Here is an 18,975-nt window from a genome sequence, read left to right as displayed (position 1 = left end):
TCAAGCTTTATTAATCTGAGCAGTCTTTTAAGAACAACTCTTTGCCTGTAAGAGGCTCTAGTGGAATCCTCCCAACCTACAAGCCACAAAGATGGTCTTTGTGCAACAGAGTCGAAGCTCACTAGAATCTGCCCGCATCTTCAGATTATATGGAAGGGTTTTTAAAAGCACGTGCAGGGATCTTTGTACAGTGGTCTCTACAAAAACCGCTGTAGTGAACAGAAGTTCTCCTTATAGGTGGTGACTGTAGGAAATATGCAGGAATGCTTCAGAGTGAAACCTAGTAGAGTAGGCAGTGAGATTTCCAGTGCCACATAGTCATGGAGCTTGTTAACCAGTGGCAGATTTTAAGGAAAGTATGTCACAACTCTTCTTCAAAACAGAAGAGTGAAGTTTTTCTGGTAATTGGGAAGCAGATTATGGGAAATGGAGAAACAGGAATGGCTGGCATTTGAGCTTCTTCCATGAAGAACCAAGTACAGGACTTTCAGTGGGTATCCCAGCACTTGTCACAGGACCAACCCCACTGAGTTTAGCTGCAGCATCGTTTGGTGTATAAAGTGAGAAAGCTGATGACTTCCTGCCAGCCAGGCTGGAGTCACTGCTTTTAAGCCAGGTGTCGGTAGTATTGACGCAAAAAATCAGCTCTGTTGAACACATACTTTCTTCTGTACACGAGCCTCCAACCTGAGTATGTGCCACTGCTGCATGTGGTTTTTCATAAACACATCTGGAAATTCACCATGGGATTTTTTCATTGTGAAAAAATGCAGCTGGAGGATTTCAGCACTGGAGAGGAGTACAGTGACTGGAGGCTCAGGGGTGTGCTTAAAGCTACAGTCCAGCAGGAGTCTGATTTACCAGCTGAGTGAAAACACTGAGGAGGCCTCACACAGAGCACCAAGTCCAGCTTTGGGCTCCCTAGTACCAGAGGGATGCGACTTAGTAAGCGCAGTGATGGGCCACAAAGGTGGTAAATGGACTGGAGGCCCTTTCATAGGAGAAGAGGCTGGGACTCTTCAGCCTGGAGAAGAGATGGCACAGGGAGATCTTACCAGTGTGTTTAAGTACCTGCTGGGAGGGAGCGAGGACGAGGGAGCCAGACTCTTCTCTGGACAAGAGGCAATGGGCACACATTAAACCACACCAAATTCCACCTGAACGCAAGGAAGCACTCTTTCACTGTGAGGGCGGCCAGACACCGGCACAGGCTGCCCAGGGAGGCTGCAGAGTCGCCCATCTGTGGAGACGCTCAGACTCTGACCAGACACGGTCCTGGGCAACCTGCTCTGGCTGCCCTGCTTGAGCAGAGGGTGCTGGACCAGATGATCTCAGGAGGTCACCACCAAGCCAAAGGAGTCTGTGATTTTGCAGTTCTGTGACTTTCCACCCCACCCCCAAATTTCTGCTGCACCAGACTCCAACAGGGAAATCCTTTAATTCACAGTGTAACTTAAAACTTAGAAGATGTTGCTCTCTGAACACATTATCTTCAGTAAATCAGTTTAAGAAAACTTAGCTTTGATGGGTGGATTTGTCTTCTGTGACCACTACTTAAAATATGTCTTTACTGGATGCTGTCAGTGCCTAAACTGCTTTCAGTATACTAGTGTTTATGTTAAATGCAACTTGAGCAGAGCTGCTCTTTCTCATAGGAATTTGTAATAATTTACATAAGTCATTCACTTCAGCATTCCTTGTACTTGGCTATGTTAAAGTTTACTTCATTCTTAAAGCATCCTTTGTGCTTTTGTAAACACTGTGTGAGTGTTTGTGAGCATTTTGCATAGTGAAAGGGCAGCTGGCTGAGCAAAATAAGCCTCTAGCATTCATGAGTAAGAGCACCCTGGTTTAAAGGACAGAATTTCAGATCAAAACCTGTTATGCTTTTGAAGACAAATGAATAAGCACAGCTTACAGAAGCATTTCTAGTAAGGTAAGAAGCAATTAAGCTAGGCTTGTGCAGAAAATTAATTCAGTCTCCTGCCTAAAGAATAACGATGGTGTAACTTGCATGGATATGTAATTTGTGAAAGATGCATGCTAATCTAGGGCAATAACTGAAACAGCAGGCCTACCAGGGTGTGTGGATTAGCAAGCGCTGATGTACAGGATTCTTGTGATGGAGAAACAGCGGTGGATCAGGCAGGCACACTTTATGTGGGCAGTTTTGACGCAAGAGTGAAAAGCAGCTCTCTAATGGCTTACGAACACGCTTCAGCTAGGTTAGTTTCACTTGCTGTAGTGTAGTTTTTAAAGTGCCCCATGCAGGTTTCTCTGTTGGAGAATGCCCAAGAACCACAGAGCAGACACCTTTCACTTGTGTGCCAGGCATAAGAAAGTGGAAACATTCCCTTTCTGTAGACAGTTCCCTTCAAGATTCCCTTTAAAGATGTTTAAAATACACAGGCTAAAAATCAGCTTTCAAACAGAAGTGACCAGTGCTGTGTCTGGCAGCCGTCATCATCTCACACTGCGAAGGTTCAGCTGAGAGAGCCTTCGTTTCCCGTTTCATCATCGAGGAGCGGTGCTGCATCTGCAGGCTCTCTGTCCTCCTGCTCCACAGGTGCTCCCTTTCTTGTTCTGTTCAGTGTCCCGCCCTAGAAATTCAAAGAAGCAATTCGTGACAAAAATGATACTGTTCTTCCTGTAAACATATATTGCTACAGCTGTGTCCTTTTTGCAAAAAAATACAACCGCCAATAGCTTGATACTAGGTAAGACTACTGGGCACTGCATCATTATCTTAGCAGATTGTTCTGGTTTTATGCAGTCCCATTTTTTTTTTATGTTGGGGGAATTACTTCTATACACACCCAACAGCTATTACAGCAACAAAAGCAACTCGGTGATGCAAGGCTATTTGTCAACTTTTATCACACTTACCTGTTTCTTGTCCACGATATTGAGGCTAACGGAGGCAACGATGCATGCAATAGTGTTTGCCAACATAAAGATCATCATCTGTTGCCAGCGCCACAGGGGGATCTTTAGTTCACTAGAAAAGGCCAAAACAGGATGGCACAACTAGTCACTTGAAGATATTTAAGGCACCTCTATAGTTCCTTGCAGCATCAAGTTGCAAAGACTGATTTCTGTTCATACTGCTCCACCAAAGCACTCCTGATGTCTCTGCTTGGAAAAAAAGAAAAAGCATTCTCACCTGGACTTTGTTCCTAGAATGTGTCCAACAATCAGATTTGAAAGGCCGACGCCAATCATCTGCACGGAAGTTGCAAGCCCCATAGCTGTCCCTAAGGTTGCTTGGGGAACCACAAGAGGTATGGACGGCCACATACTAGCCTGTAGGAGAAGTGAGAAGAGGAATTAACTCAAAGTCTTATTTAAAGGTGTTAGTTAGATGGTCGCTGGTTTAAAAAGGAATTAGTCCCACTAAATAAACCTTTATACTTTCTCTTCAAAAAATCTGGTGCTTATCCCTCCCAGCCTGTTGGCTGGTTCTAGACTGTTCCCCACCCTTTTCAAGCAGCTTGAGACAGCATAGACAACACGTTATTTGAAACTGGAATAACCTGACTCCAGATTTCTGAAGGGGAGTTGGACCTGATGATTTAGCTCCTAAGACTCAAAGGAGATACAGGTGTTACATTCAAGGTAAAAAAGCACCAAGGAAAGCACAGACAGGTTCGTGCTTCACGCTACATCAAATGGTCCCTCCCTCTGCTTTGCGTTTTGCTCCATCTTTGGGGTTATTTGGTACTAACCAAAGTCTTCAGGACTGGGGAGCCAACGAGTTCAGACTGCGGCTGCTAAACCTGCTCATGGGGACAGAAGGGCAGGGATGTATGCCATCCCGGAGGCAGGAGCGCAGCCACAAAACTCTCAGCTGCAGCACCGGGTTGTGAACTTACAGCAGCAAAGGAGTAAGTAATCCCCAGCCAGATGGTAGAGACTAACGGGGGAACAAACGTAAATGCCAGAAGAGCAAAGACTGGCAGAGTCAGTGCAGCACAGCTGACAGCGAAGATGCCTCTCAGTCCCACGTAGTCCTGGTAAAGGAAACGAGCAGAAGGCCTCTTACAAGGGATCCCTGCTTCCCGCAGATCCTAGTGACACGCGCGGCTGCGCAAAGCGGGCTGGCACAAGCGGCAGTAACGCGTCATTTCCTAGTTGTTGGTATTGTAGCAGACTAGCTATTACTAGTTCCTCTTGCGTACTCCTGAACTGAGACTGAAACGCTCGTCAGAGAATCGGTGTCCAGTATTCATGTAAAATGGCAGGCTTTAATAAAGGGGGAGGAAAACCACACCATCATGCCTTGACAATTATGGAAATAAGGAAAGGAAGAGTTTGACAAAACAGGGACTGACTACATGCAGGTTGTCCTTTCCTACCTACTTGCAAAGCTTATCCTGATCCTTTCTGTTCCAGTCTCAGACTTCTCAAAACATACAGCCATTTGCCATGGTTTGATGCTACCGTAGCACAGTTAAGGCTCAGAGGGAAAAACAGGTTAACATTATTTCTTGTTATTTAATTCAGACTGAAGTGCATCTTGCAGTTCGCAAGGAATTAAAGGACTGCTTGTTCAGTAACAACAGGCTAAATTCTGGTTGAGGAGGTTGTAACAAAGACATCTGAAAAAAATAGGAAAAAGTTATCAGCACGCACTTGTGGGTTTGGGTACTCACAATTAATATGCCAGCTGCTGCAGAGAGAAGAAGGGAGCTGTCGTACACTGCCCCTGCAATATAAGCGGCTGCCTGCTGACTGTAACCAGAATATTTATCCTGGATAAACTTGCTAAAAATAAAATGAAGGGGGGAAAAATGACATAATTAGGATTCTTGATCTGGTTATTTTGACAGAAAGTAAGTCTGAACGCAAACATATGGACAGGAAGGGGTTTAATGAGAGGACTTGTAAACAAGTTTGATTCCATCTAGTTTGTAGTGCCAAGCCTTTGTTGTTTTATTTTCTTTTTAACTGATGCACACCATAGAGAAGCTGGTAACCTAAATGGCCACTTTCAAGATGCTTCTGCAAGTGCAGAGTAAAACCGCAGGTTAAAGTTGGGCATATGTTCACTTACATCAGCACAGCTCACAAGCAGCCATTTGCCATCACCTGTCCAAAACATACGGATGGGTTTTCTACATTCTCTTTGAAGAGGCAGAAAGCATTATCAGTCCCAGGATGAGAACGCTGAGGGGCAGGAAGAGTATTTTAAAATAATCCAGCAGCAAAGATCAGCATTTAAATTGAACACCTGCATTTTAGAAGTACTAGGAATCCCTCCTTGGCATCTTTAAGGAGACTTCTGGTTAAAGCCGAAAACATACAAACCACGCTTTGTTTTCATTGTCGGAAGTCAGCCTTTCACCTTTGTCAGGGACACCCAAAAATGGCATTAAAACTTACTCAAATTCCTTACAGAATTTACAGTCATACCAGCTTAGAAAGACTAGTTTATTTAGAGATCTTGTAGCTACTTAAACCTGGTTTGGCTACTCACCATTAGTAATAACGAGCCTTTACAGCCTGCGTTGTTAGCAAAGGATGAAACAAGACACTGTGCCCTGAAGATTTACTGCAACAGAATTCGCCAAAGAGCAGTGGCCTTGGGATCGTTATTTTTCTGACTGGGAAGCAGCATAGCATTTTTTGCCAGAAAAGACGTGTGAAACATGACTCTTGGTGCCTGAACTTTTGCTCCAGAGGGAGCAAAAAAAAAACTCCTGCAGGGAGGCAGAACTGCAGAAGTGAGGATTCTGTGTGATCAGCCAACACTGTTTTCAGTTAAAATGAGAGGGCAACTGATAGAAAGCCCAGCTCATCAAGGCCTTGATGATCCTTGCCATCTGGAATGTCTCTATTTTACTAATAAGAGGTCACTTGTACATTTGTTACGACAATGTTGATGACATTTCTTCACTCCTGATTTCACAGTGGCTTACTATACATCACTAATGAAATACTACCAAAATAATTTTCTTTTTTTTACTGCAGGCATTTGCTAACATAAAAGTTCATACTCATTATGTGATAGAAGCCGCATCATCCACAAACAGGAAAAAAGCAGCAAAATGACAAGTCTGTGGCAGAGCCACAGGACAGAAGCAGGAGTCCCAATTTAGTCAGGCAGGTTGCTTCTTTGTTTTAAGCAAATGAAGGCATAAAAAAGGAAGTCTGCAAGCCTTGCACTGGGATGCAAAGGCTTCCTCACTTACAAACCCAGGCTGCTGCAAGCTTAGCTTTGTTCCAAACACAGCAGACAACATGCAGGACAGAACTGCCCCAGGCCTGCGAAGCTGACACCCCACCCTGTTCAAAAGACAGCCGCTTTGTTGGACTGTCACAAAGGTGAAATGTCCACGGGCTATTTTTTAAATAAACTATTTCTTCCCCTTCTCCCAAATCCTTTTCATCCTCCTTTAGCAGTGTTCCAAGCTTTAAATATTGGATGAATCATTTCCCTTTAAGTTATTTTTGCTTTCCTTCAGAAGCCTCCCTCACCTTTGAAGGGAAAGACAGGTCGAAGAACCCTCGTGTTTTTTAACTACTTGTTAAAGACATGTTTCTCTGTGTTTCATGAGTGGAAGGAACAAGCATATTACCCACGTATTTCCCAGTCAACTAAAAATCGAGGGCCTGCAAGGCTCTGACAGGCTTGTACCAGTCAGTGGGACTACAGCCATAGAGCAGTACCTGGCGTCTGCCACAAAGGGGAAGACTCCATTGTAGAAGAACATGATGGTGAGGACCAGGAGCCAGTAGCGAAGGGGAAGTTGCCGGATGTCCTGAATGCGCTGCAAAAATAAGACGTGCCCTCGCTCACCAGGAAATAGTCTTCAGCTTCACACTAATGTCACTTTCTGCCAGCCATTGAAGGTCACAAAAAATTCAGTAAGTAACAGCAGATAAAAGGGAATTGAAAGGCAGCTCATGTATCTCTAAGCGAAATTTGGCATGTCCTGTCTCCAAAGCATTCCTTCCTTAACACTGTTCAGTAAAGAAAACAAAAAAAGCTTTCTTCTTATTTTTATGAAGGTTATGGCTGCAAGAGACTATTCCAAGCAGGCTATTCTACTGCAAAACTTTAAGTGAAACACAGTGCAAAGACACAGTATAAACAGGAGTCACAACACTGAGATAGATACAGAAACGAGTAAGAATACTGCCATAAGAAGAAAGCTGTCTAATAGATTTAAGTGCCATAAAAATTGCAAGCTATTGCCCGTAATGCTTGTTCCTGGACAGAAGAATGCAAGGAGGACTGGAGGATAAGGGCTGGCAAAAGATAGTTCAGTACTGCCCAGATTAGCTGTTTTCTATCACGGATCCTGTGAGCCAGAAAGCAGTTCCAGAGAGAGGCTGCTTGCAGTTTTATGCACAAAATCCTCTTCTGAGCCACCTACAGTCAAGAAGTAACTGGCTCAGAAAAGCAATGCTGTTCAGAGGGCTAACTCAGCTCTCTGGAAGGCTGCAAATACATAGGCTCTAAACAGAACATGTAGACTTTGGGGGCTTGGAGAGGCAATATCCTCAGATGTACCTGAAGAACTACTCTGCAAGATTTAACCAAGTGGTGTTAATGCCCTCTTCTGGCCAGGACCAGCCCTTACTACTGCAGGCTTCCGAAACTGAGATGGAAAAGCTGTCTGTGCACCACGTACCACTTTTTTGGATTCTTGCTGGATAACTCCATCCAAGCCCAGTTGCTTCATGCCCACTTTATCTAGTACACTGACTGTCAAGGCTGAAACAAAACCAAGCACGCAGAGCAGGGTACCTGGAAAAGACACAAGAGGTGTTAGAAATTCCTCAGCGTGGAGAGAGCCGAATGACAAAACCAACTGCATGTAATACGCAGAATTCTCTACGACTCCTACTTCTGGCTTCTCTTAAAGTTAACAGCCTTCCCTACTGCAGCCGTGTGGTAGGACCATTTACCTCGGACCACCCTGTCAGAGTCCCTGAGCTCTGTCCACTAAGCTCCCAATGCGCTGCAAACTGCCTGAGGCCAGCGAAGCTAAGGCCCCACCCGTCCCTAGGGACAGCCACTTGGCTGGGCTGTGGCCAGAACGCCTTCTAAACTGCAGCAGGCCTGTGCGTAACAAACCCAAGGTTAAAACAAGCCAGACATTAAGAAACTTCCATGGTTCCACGAGCAGGAGAGGTATCACACACGGGCTGGTACTGGAAGCCAAGTTACACCTCTTTATTTATGTGGCCTACTGCAGTTACTAGAGCAACCTGACCCGTTAGCACACTCAGCTCCAGAGAAGGGAATCGGATCACGCTGGGTATGCCAGAAGCAAGTTTGGCAACGGGCATCTGCTGCGGACATCCTTCTCTCAGAAAGAGATCGGTATCCGTTTTGTTTTCCAAAGAGGCAAAACAATCTGTGACGCATACACGCTTTGTCTGATGCATTTATCCCTTCATGGGCTACTGAATTCGCTGTGCTGTGCTTGCAAATGCAGCCTGAGCACAAAACTAACGGTGTCAGTGGGATGTGACACGCCATGCCCGTCCCAGTTTCTCCTCCAAGAGCTGGAATCAGGGGAGAGCAACGGGTTTCCATTTCTGCAAGAGATTTATCTCACATATGCATCCTCTTTTCCATGGGTGATGACCCATACTGTTTTGTTGTTTGGGAAATAACACTTTCCTGTAATCACTGAGTCTGTGTACACGAAGGACGCCCTGAGGCAGGTCTCCCTAACTCACCGTTCCAGCACACCAGAGTACCCGAGCACCACTACTTAACTGCACTGTGAAACAGATCACCCCTTCCACTAGAGACAGATCCCATCTTACTGCACCAAAGAGGGACAAAAACTCAAACCTTCTAAAGAGTTGAGCCCTAGAACAGATTCACACTAAGAAACGTGTATTTCAGATCCTGCTTCTCACAGTAATTTAAACCTACAGTTTTGATCAGTCCATGTGCAAGGCATCTTACGCTGAGACCAATACAGATACTGCTACAGAACCAGCATGTTCTGCTAGCTAAAATATGGAAGAACAAACACTTTAGATTGCTCTTTTGTTTCACTCTGAAGTTTCCATTCCATGGGAGTAAACCTATATTAAGTACTGACTACCTGTGACTGCAGATGTTAAAGTAATCTCAAGAAAACTGCAGACAAAACGGTCAGGCTGACACTACAGCTTTAGAGAGGGTTTTCAGGCATCAATGAAGAAACCACCGCTCCACTGCATACAGAAAGCAACAGGAAAAACCGGAAAATAATGTGCCTCCTCCTGCTAACTTCACTATCTCTTTCAGGTGCTTTTCATAACTGGACCAAACAGGCTAGCCTCAGGTCTAGAAAAATAAAACGCCAAAGCACCAAAGAAACTCACCTCCCCAGAGCGTCCACTGCATTCCAAATTTTGCCTCAAACTGCTGGGTGAAGAAGAAGTTGAGGACACTCCCAAGACGAGAGAAAGACAGAGTCAGCCCAAATGCCAGTGCCAGTTCCTTCCCCTTGAACCAGAAGGCTGTGATACGATTCTGCACAACTTGGAGAAGACAAAAATCCTCTCTTGAACAGACAGACGTGGCCAAGAGCATTGCACAGAAGCAACAAACACAGTCTCTCAAGCTAGAGTGCTGGAGCTGGGGTAAGAAACCGCTACACATCCCAAGCGGAGGTAGTACGTGTCAACTTCGCAGTCCATTTTAAAACGTACTAAATCATGCTGGGACATGGGAGGTGAACTTATCCCTCAAATAAGGCAAGCAAAAATAACCCCAAAGGCACAGCAATCACACGTCAGTCCCCACCCTTGGGAGAAGGACAAACTTGTTAGAGGGGAAGACTCAAACATTTTGGCACACATTAAATCCATGCAACCCTTCAAAGAGCAGTGTTCTTCTCTTAGCAACGCAGGTTCCTGGTGCAGAGCCGGTGAAGCTGACTGGTTGGACAAGGATCTAGGAGGCAAAATAAAAATGTATCATGGCGCTCTGCTGAGGCGTAATTAAGAACGTGAACTCCTTACTTGTGAGTGACCCATTCCCAGAGCCAAAGAGCAGTCTTCCTGTCAGCATCATTGGTAGGAGGTATGGCGACCCCTTGAAATGTGAGCCTAGAGCAAAGATTGATGATCCCAGCACAGTCAGAAAAGAGAAAACAAAGACACCAACTAGGGAGAAACAGAAAAAAATACACGAACCTCAGCAGACATGCTGAGATCAGGACAAAAGCATTCCTTGTCAAAAAGCAAAAGAGCAACCTCAAAACATGCCAGTAAACCTGTGGGCTTCCATCAGTTTACCCTCATTTTAATTTTGTAAAGACTGGTCTCTTTATAAAATGACCTGGGAATCCTCAAAATAATGGTGATATTATCATGGTGGAAGGTTAGAGAGGCAGAATAAGTCGTCAGATAGAGGACTCTGAACTCTATAGGGTCCCTGTTCCTGTCCTGAGCTCCACTACAGACTACAGCCTACAGCCAGCGAGCTCTTTCTCTGTGCCTCTGTCTCCTCATCTGTACGATATTTCCCTGCATAACTGCATTTGCTGGGACTGCTGGGTCTTAAATGATGGCCCACACCAGAACAAATGTCAGATAAGGGAACAGAACACTATCAGTTTGTCCCATCGAAAACAGGTAACACTATTCCCTGCTACATGCATGTCAGAGGAATGCACGTTTACTGCGCTGCTGTGTAAATTCAGATAAGTCAGTGGTCAAAGGATGAAAACGTCTCAGGTGCCTTCATGGAGCGGCTCAACTAACCGTCACGCACCCCGCACACAGAGCTGTCCCTCCTGTCCCATCCCTCTGGGATCGCACTGAAGTGCAACCTTTGACCATCCCTTTGCACTGAAGGAACAGCCTGAAATCCCACTTCAGTACAAGAATAAATTAATCGATCCTCAGAACTTACAGCGATTTCCTAGTTTATCAATCAGGAATCCAGCCAGAATAACCACTACTGCGTTTCTAGGAGAAAACAAGAGCAGAAACATTTGTGTCTTGCTGCCGGATAGCAACTAGCAAACTACCCCACCCCCCAAGGAAGAGAAAAGTGACTTACGTCCAAGCATAGATCGCGTACAGCAAATTGTATTGTGCAGGTGTCATTCCCAAGCCTTCAACACAGTCCAGCGTGCTGTTATGCCCGGTGCTGTTATGATGGGTTCCATTGGGGCAGGTCAAGTTCTGCATAACAAGTCACAGAGCCCGTGTTAGGCAGCAGACACAGATGAAAACCCACACATTCCTTTAAAAATGAAGTTAAGTTCTTGCCTGCTAGATTTCTATTTCTCCTACTCAGTTCCCACTTCCACGAGCAGGAATTAGAGGACTCGTGTCTTCTCCCAGGAAGCCAGCCCTTGCCAAATGAGAAACCACTGGCCATCAGCACGGCTCGTCTTCCCCTTCCCTCTCCCTTTCTGTGGCAGCAGCAGCAGGGACTCAGCACTTTTATACACATTTCAGTCCAAAAGAAAAGCCAGGAGACTGCACCATGAGGTTTATTTGATGCCTTAGTTTCTTGGCTGTAGTTTAGCTTGATCTGACTCTTCATTACTTACTATAAAGTCTTAAGCAGTGTGTAAATACAAAACTTAGCAGTAGTCCATGTTAATTCACAGCTATAAAGCATTTGCTGAACAGTAGGAAACTGGTAGTCCTAGCATGATTTAATAACATCATTTTTGCTACAGAAAAGCAACATCTCCTCAACACCATATGATTAGGAAAAAACCTAGATCTTCCAACTACTAAAACTCTACCTGCATCAGGAAATGGACGCTAGGTCTTCCACACTAGCAGGCACAAGCTTAACGTCTTGAATAAGCACAAGGAAAGCGTGATTTTAACCACATGATTTTTATATAGCCATCATATTTACAAACCCCTCAGATCTGCTCCAGTAGAAATGCCCGAGGCTGCGGGGAAACAGTTCCCTAGAACAAAGTGTTTTCACTGCAAGCACTGGTCTTAGATGCTGCTCTTAGATGCTCCGACTACCACTGTACCACTGGTATAAGGCAGGTAGAGGCTAAATTCGCCAGAGTAAAAATATCATGAGAGTGTTAACAGATGAAAACACCGTTTGCACAGTACCTAACACAGCAAAATACGGCTTGGTTTCACTACCCTATAAAGCTACCTACGTAACAAAATATGACATAACCTTTCCTTTACTCCATAAATAAAGAACTGACTCTTCTCCCACAGACCTACAGAAGTTGTGGAGGATCAAGGAATAAATACTGACCTATTTTTTTTCTTTTTACTCCTGTTTGCAATGACAAACTGCACCCAATTTAGCCTGGAGTTCCCTGTCTGCATGTTATGGATTAACTGCATTTAAAAAAAAAAAAAGAAAAAAGCTACATGCAAGCTATAGATATTTCTGCCCTGGCTACTGAAGCAGACAAAGGGCAGTGGCTCTCAGCCTACACATCCTAACCGACCCGCAGATGGCACACGAGAGTAAAATCAGCTCTCAAAAGATTCAGTAATGGCAGATAATGAGTCAAGTGATAATTTGTCAGGTATCCAGGAATCCGGGTAAGAACTTTGGGACTCCGGCATCCCTGGAGAAATCCCAGACATCAACTGGGATATCGGTCTGAACCCTGAACAACGAAACTTTCTAGCATTTGAGAATACGGCGAGTTTTACATGACAGAGCCCTCCTGCGATCCCCCTGCACGGCTCCGTCTGTCGGGCAGCGTGATGTGATACCTGCAGTATCGGGAGGTTTGGGTCTGCAGACCCAGAAAGTCTTCGCTCGGCTCCTGCCTCCAACAGCGCTGGTCCTCCCGTCCAGCGCAGGGGCTGGCGGCCCGTCCTGCGCATCCTCTGCCGCAGAGCGGTGCGGACCCCATCCTAACCCTGAGCTCTGCGTAGCGAGCGGCGCTTTGGACGGAGAGCTGACCGTCATCGCGCAGGGGCAGGTTTTAGGTTGCCGGTTGCCCCGGCGGCAGCGAGAACTCGAGCCGCTCTCGGCTCCCCCCGGCCCCGCGCGTCTCTTCGCGGCGAGCGGGCCGGGAACAGCCCCCGCGCCCGGCAGCGGGAGGCCCCGGCGCCCGGCCCTCACCGACGCCGCACGAAGGGGCCTGACGCTCCCCCGGCGGCCGCGGCCTCCGCCGCGCCGGCTCTGCCCGCCCGCGCCGCCCGCCGCCGCGCCGCGGCCCAGGCGCACGCCCCGCGCTCACCCCCTGCAGCTGCTCCTGCAGGACGCTGGGGATGTCGAAGCAGAAGTAGGAGCCGAAGGTGAGGAGGCAGTTGAAGAGCAGCACCACGAAGCGGTAGGAGGCTGCGGGGCAGAGCGGACCCACCTCACCCCTGGCGGCGCGGCCCTCCCGCAGGCCCCGCCGCGCCTCGGCCGGGCGGGCCCAGCTGGGCCCGGGGCTGCGGGGCCCGACCCGCGGCCGCCCCCGGGCCGCGCCGCCCCGCCGCCCCGCCGGCGCTCACCCCGCTCCGCCGCCGCCGCCATGCCGCAGCCCGCGCCTCCCCCGGCCGCGGCCGCTGCCGCTGCGCCGGCCCCGCCTCGGCCCCGGGCCCGGCCCGGCCCCGCCCGCCGCCGGGACAAGGCCTGGCCCCGCGGGGCGCCGCCGCTGCCCGCGGTGAGGCCGCTGCCCCCGGAGCTCGGCCTCGCCCTCGGGGCTGGGCCGCGGCTGGGAGGAATCCGAAGCGACGGGATCCGATTTGAAAAGCGGCGTGGTAAAGCGGGGCGGTGTCCTCCGTTAGCCGGGGAGTTCGGTAAGGAGAATCGGAGCTGGCAGGTGAAAAAGGAGGAGGCCGAATGGGTGAACACAGGGTGTGGAATAGCTGACTAGGGAGCAGCAGCACAGAAGAAACTGGTTTGTAATGCATCATAAACCAAACAGCAGTCAAAAATGCAATGTTTTCGGGGGAAAAAGGCATATCTTTTAGGATGTGTTAACAGAAGTGTCTCATCTAAAAAATGGAAGAAGAGCAGTTATTTAAGCTAGTGGACAATACTGCACAAGAGCAGATAGACAGAGACCAGCCAAGCATAAATCAGAGGTTTCTAGTTATCACAAGAGCAGGGTCCTGGTAATGAAAAGAAGAAAAACAAGGAAAGAAGAAGGGAAAAAAAAACAAACACAAAAAAAACCCCAAGCCCCCAAACCCCTCTATGATTGAAGGGGTAGGTATATCTCTCTCCCCATTGGAAGAATATTTTCTACCCAAACAAGGCACAAAGAGCCATCAAATAAGGCAAGCCTCGCAACAACAACAGCGAGGGCCAGTGCCTCACCTGATTTTAAAACAGAGCTTGATAAACACATGAGCAAGGCTATGTGGCATGGCTGCCCTTCACAGCAAGCGGCACGACTTGGGAATCCAGAAGTTTCTTCCCGCTCCTGTGTCAGTGGGTCAAGGTACGCGCAGGGAAAAGGTACAGGATGAAAAAATAACCTTGAGCAACCTGGCTGTGCGTTGTGAAATGTTCTCTGTGCTCATGTTATATGCTCAGTAAGACAAAGTTTATTCAGGTAGCCAATGCGATGTTAAACAAAAGTTTTCAGCAGTGGTGTGTACTGAAAATAGTTCAATAACTAACAGTTCTAGGAGCACCTGACTTGTGAACGGAGTCGGACTACAAGATATCCTTAAAGTCTATTTTTATAAATGCTGTCGTTCAGACATCGCTTGGTGCTGCCAGGCAGAAGTTTTTTATTTTATCCTACCCTATGGTTTCTCCCTTCCTTGGGCTGCAGGTGTGGAGAACACTGAAACAGCACTGTTGCCTTACGTGCAGAGGAAGCCTCACGTTGCTGATCCATCTTGGCCCCACCTCGCTTTGGTGGGCTGATCCCGACGAGCAGGTGAGCCCCCACCCGGCTGCTCACTCACTTTCCCCAGTGGGATGGGGGAGAGAATCGAAAGGGCAAAAGTGAGGAAAAAAACACAGAGCCTTGTGGGTTGAGATACAGACAGCTTAATAAGTGAAGGGAAAAAAAAAAAACAAGGAAAAAGCCCGCCAAGTGGTGCACAGGCAATTGCTCACCATCAACAGACCAATGCCCACCTGGCCCCCAAGCAACGGTTACCTTGGAAAAAACTCCCCCCGGCTTTCTTGCTGAACACGGTGCTACATGGCGTGGGACATCTCTTTGGTCAGCTGAAACATGGTGGTGTTGCCAGCGTTGTTCTCCTAGCCAGCCTGAAGCATAGCGCCGTATCAGCTGTGATGAAGAAAATAAACTCCTTCCCAGCTAAACCCAGTACACTAACTAAGAACCAGCTCCTGAAAGGAACTCTTTTGGCCAAAGACAAATGTTTTATAAAGCATTTAGCAAAAATAAAAGTGTCTGGATAACAATAACATTTATATATACATGTGTATGTGTGTGTGTGTATATGCCTGTGTATACAAATATATGTGTGTGTCTGTGTATAAAACATACGACTGTGTGTATGATTGATTTGAAAACTAGGGTTAGAGCTTTCCTGCTGATTTGCAGGTTCTCAGGAAACTAGCTGGGTTTTGGTTCTAGGTACTTCCTTACAAAAGCTATGAAATGCTCCGAGTCCAATTCTTTCTGAGGGGGCTGCCCCTCATTTCAGTTCCGATTCCTGTCTTCACGAAGGACGCCTGCTGGCAAGTATCGTGCAAAGGGCACCTGGGAGAGCCTTTTCCGCTATCAGTGTACTGTGACAGCCCTACTTTTTGAAGTCAAAGAATGAATCTAAGATTCCAGACTTGGACGTAATGCATACGTGCAGGGTACTATAGCCCACAGATTCTCAGATTTCTTGTAGGCTATATCCATTATTTGCAGCATCAGGGGTGCGTACAAACGCTGCTGGGAGCAGCAGCAGGTTCCCGAAGCTTTGTAGCACTTCTAAGACATGTTTACCTAGCCACTCGTGGTATTTGTATCACGCTTCAGGAAAACTGTGCTGCAATCACATTGCTTGGGAAAAATACTGATATGCTGGACAAAATGCACTGTGGTGCCAAAGGGATGGAAATGAAAAATACGTATCAGCATCCTACTATGTAAATAATAGGTTGAATATATCTGATTCCTTTGCATAGTGAGTCTGGACACACACCTCCAATTTTCTTCCTCAGAAGTGTTTTGTTTTCTATATCTATATGAAATATTTTCTGTATGTACATATGTGTGTATATATGGAACTATATATATATATATAATACTATATCTATTTCATAATATTCCATGTTATTTATATGGAAATATATATTTTTCCACACATATGAAATACTCCCCCCTCCCTCCTTTCAATCTTTGGCTAACAGGCTGTATGAATTTGATGTGTTAGAATTAATTCACCTTTTGAATTTTACTCTTTTCCCCCTTTTAGCTCTAGCTCATAAATGATCTGGAGTAGAGGTGGGAAGTGTGTTTGATTCATGAGTCCTTAGTAAGAATTAGTATATAGGACTAGTGATGGTGAGGTCAAATACTTGTGAGGAATTTGCAATGGGGACATGAATGTTTGTCCAGACTCAGGTTACTGCATGTCTAGAAGAACCTTTAGGTTGTCTTTAGCGAGGAAAGGGACAGGCATAAAAATACTTTAGATGTCTTGTCAGTTAAAGATAACTTTCTGAGCATGGCCAGGTGAAATACTTTTCCTGCTGAATCTGCACATCAGCAGCTCTGGTGTCTATGCTGTTGCTCAGAGCTTCCTAGAATCAGAACTAATAGACATGACTGATTAAAAAATCTGTGATCCAGAAATCATTTGGGAACACTGAACCTGAAGACTGTTGTTATTTCCACCTTCTATCCAGTAAGAAGTCTTTATGTAGTGGAAGAGGTGTGGGCTTACGTCACAAATGGAGTAGGAAGATCCACAAAATTTAAAACCGAAGAAGTAGCAGTGTGTCAGAAAACCTCATCTACTCACAACACTTATGGGGCAAGAACCAGACCAATTCAGACAGCGGAGAGAAGGAGAAGAGCTCTTTTTCCATGACTGCTTCAAGGAAGAGAATTAATATTTGTTAAGAAAAATCAATTGGCTGACAAGTAAGATGGAGATTATGAATACAACCTATGGAGACCATCCTTGAAGAAAACCTTGAATGGAGAGGATCCATGATGGCTTTGTAAGGTCTGGAGCACAGGTGTGGGTGCCTGGTTAACTCGAGGTTTGCCTTACGTTCTGCCTTGTAAGTATATCTATGATTTTAATATTGTCTCCTGTCTATTAGGTCTCATATTCTGTCAAATTCCATTCATCTTAACTTGAATTTGTAGGTGTTCAGTCATTCTGATTTTTATTTGAATAATTACCTGGTTCCTACACCTGTGCGTCCATAAATGTATCATTATAACGTTTTGCCTTGACTGTAAATTTAGTCCAAAACTGCAGAGCTTTTGTTATTTCCTGAAGCTCTCAGAACTCCTGGTTTTAGTCCTCTCATAAAAACCTACACGGATAATTGTAATTCAGTTTTACAAAAAGCTTACTGAAAGTAGTATCAAGCCCTTCTCCTGCCCTTGAAGTCCTTGTGCCAGTTTTTCTGACTTTATAGTTTCAATTTTCTGTCTTAAACAGGCAGCCTCTTCTGGTATATGCCTGCTCTTACTTGTCTGGATTTTTCATCACCAGGGTCTCAGTCTCAGGGACTCCTCAAGTATTGTGGACAGCCCTTTGAGTTTAGCGCTTAACTTACTAAAGCACGTGTCATTATTTGCATTCTGTTTCCAAATGATTGCCTTCCATGAGAGAAAACAGTGAAATTGGTTATCTGACAAGTTGTGTTAAATCTTTTTAAAAAGATACTGTGTTTTTTGTTATGTCTTGAGTCATAAACGGTCAGGTAAAAGTATAGCTGTAGTAAGTACAACATTTTCAGGCAGGCGAGTGATTTTAATTTGTCAGGTGTTATACTTCATTTTGCAATTAATTGTGTATTTCTTCTGAAAAGAGAGGGAACAGGAGCATTAATATGTAATCATTTAACATATTTTGCCATATCCTTCTCACGACTGCGTATTTTTCTTACTAACCAGCCAGCGTCTGCTCTCAGGCTCGCTGGGTCCCCAGAGGTTGTTCTGCTGCCAAGCTCCGAGACATCTTTTTGCTGCGGGTGCTGTCAGAGGCTCCGTCACCAGATGATGTGCGCTGCTCACCGCCAAGGCTGAGTGGCTGGGAGGGAGGAAAATCCCCGGTGCACGGGGTGAGCAGGGGGGAGGAGGAGGGTTCACAACGGCGGGAAGACCCGCACTTGTCTGCGTTTGCTTACTGCGGTGTCTGAGGGATGAGCTATTCTTTTTTTTCTGTAATGTCCTGCTGTTGTGAGAGCTCTTTAATATAATTAATAATGTAACCTTCCCCAGCATGGCTGCTCCATTTGCTGATGTTCATTCCAGCTAGCTTGGAAGCCATCCCTCCCACGGGTTCAGGACAGACCTTAAAACCCACCACGGATTTAATATGGCACTAAACTAAGGAGTCCTGTTAGTTAATTATATTCTTTGCCCTTGTCACAGAGACAGAATTTTCCCTCTTTGCTGAACCGCTAATAAAGGCAACCTGACTCTTTCGGTGCTTGTACTGCATCCCTTACCGCCATATCTGAGCATTTGTCTGTCCCCTTAAATTTGTCCTGAACGTCTCTTTTAAATGTAGCTTAGGTTTCTAGAGGCTCTCTCCTACTTTATAAAAAGCAAATGGAAAGAAATGGGGGAGTTGATGTAAATCTTCTAGGCACTAAGGTGTGTGCCGCTGCCCCTTTCTGCTTGAAAAGATTGTCCCTCGCCAAGCGTGTCCCTGCACCTGCAGTTTGTCAGCTGAAAGCACAGGAGTAAAAGTGGGGCTGGGATTAAGGCCCAGGACATGGGAAGAAAGCAGCGTGCTGGTACAGAGCACGTGTGGCAAACTGACGCTTGAAATCTCCCATCCTACTCCCTTCGTGTTTCTCTCTGCCTCTCACTGGCGTGGAAGGATATCAGGTGCAGAAGGGCTACTATAAAACATTTAACAGCAGCCAGTGTTTCTGAAAACATCATGAGCTTCTGCACA

The 18,975-nt window shown here is 46.1% G+C and overlaps 1 protein-coding gene across 3 annotated transcripts; it reads right to left on the bottom strand.

Annotated features, from left to right (window-relative positions):
- Nucleotides 1–1,355: 1,355 nt before the first annotated feature.
- Nucleotides 1,356–13,483, bottom strand: LOC309590680 (lysosomal dipeptide transporter MFSD1-like). Of its 3 annotated transcripts, none has more exons than XM_082312065.1 (13): nucleotides 13,414–13,483; nucleotides 13,155–13,255; nucleotides 11,021–11,145; nucleotides 10,871–10,926; nucleotides 9,976–10,119; nucleotides 9,334–9,492; nucleotides 7,638–7,753; nucleotides 6,670–6,770; nucleotides 4,653–4,764; nucleotides 3,873–4,010; nucleotides 3,164–3,303; nucleotides 2,887–2,998; nucleotides 1,356–2,600 (listed from the first exon to the last, which is right to left on the bottom strand). In XM_082312065.1, the coding sequence occupies exons 1-13, from the start codon at nucleotides 13,433–13,435 to the stop codon at nucleotides 2,484–2,486; spliced, it is 1,443 nt and encodes a 480-aa protein (XP_082168191.1). In that variant the 5' UTR covers nucleotides 13,436–13,483; the 3' UTR covers nucleotides 1,356–2,483. The 3 variants fall into 3 exon arrangements, with proteins under 3 accessions (XP_082168191.1, XP_082168192.1, XP_082168193.1); XM_082312066.1 differs by having other exon boundaries at nucleotides 9,976–10,062; XM_082312067.1 differs by lacking the exon at nucleotides 3,873–4,010.
- Between the last annotated feature and the right edge of the window lie 5,492 nt (nucleotides 13,484–18,975).

The sequence above is a fragment of the Platalea leucorodia genome, assembly GCF_965183815.1.
Source record: "Platalea leucorodia genome assembly, chromosome: 5".
Taxonomy (NCBI): domain Eukaryota; kingdom Metazoa; phylum Chordata; class Aves; order Pelecaniformes; family Threskiornithidae; genus Platalea; species Platalea leucorodia.
Note: the sequence above shows the minus strand (reverse complement) of the source record. Positions and strands in the feature narration are given on the sequence as shown.

Coding starts and splice junctions, on each gene's coding strand:
- LOC309590680 (XM_082312065.1), bottom strand. CDS start 13,435: ATGGCGGCGGCGGCGGAGCGGG. Junction 4,765..6,669: donor CCCTTTGTGGCAGACGCCAG/GTACTGCTCTAT, acceptor TTTTATTTTTAG/CAAGTTTATCCAGGATAAAT. Junction 4,011..4,652: donor CAGCAGCTGGCATATTAATT/GTGAGTACCCAA, acceptor TTCCTTTACCAG/GACTACGTGGGACTGAGAGG.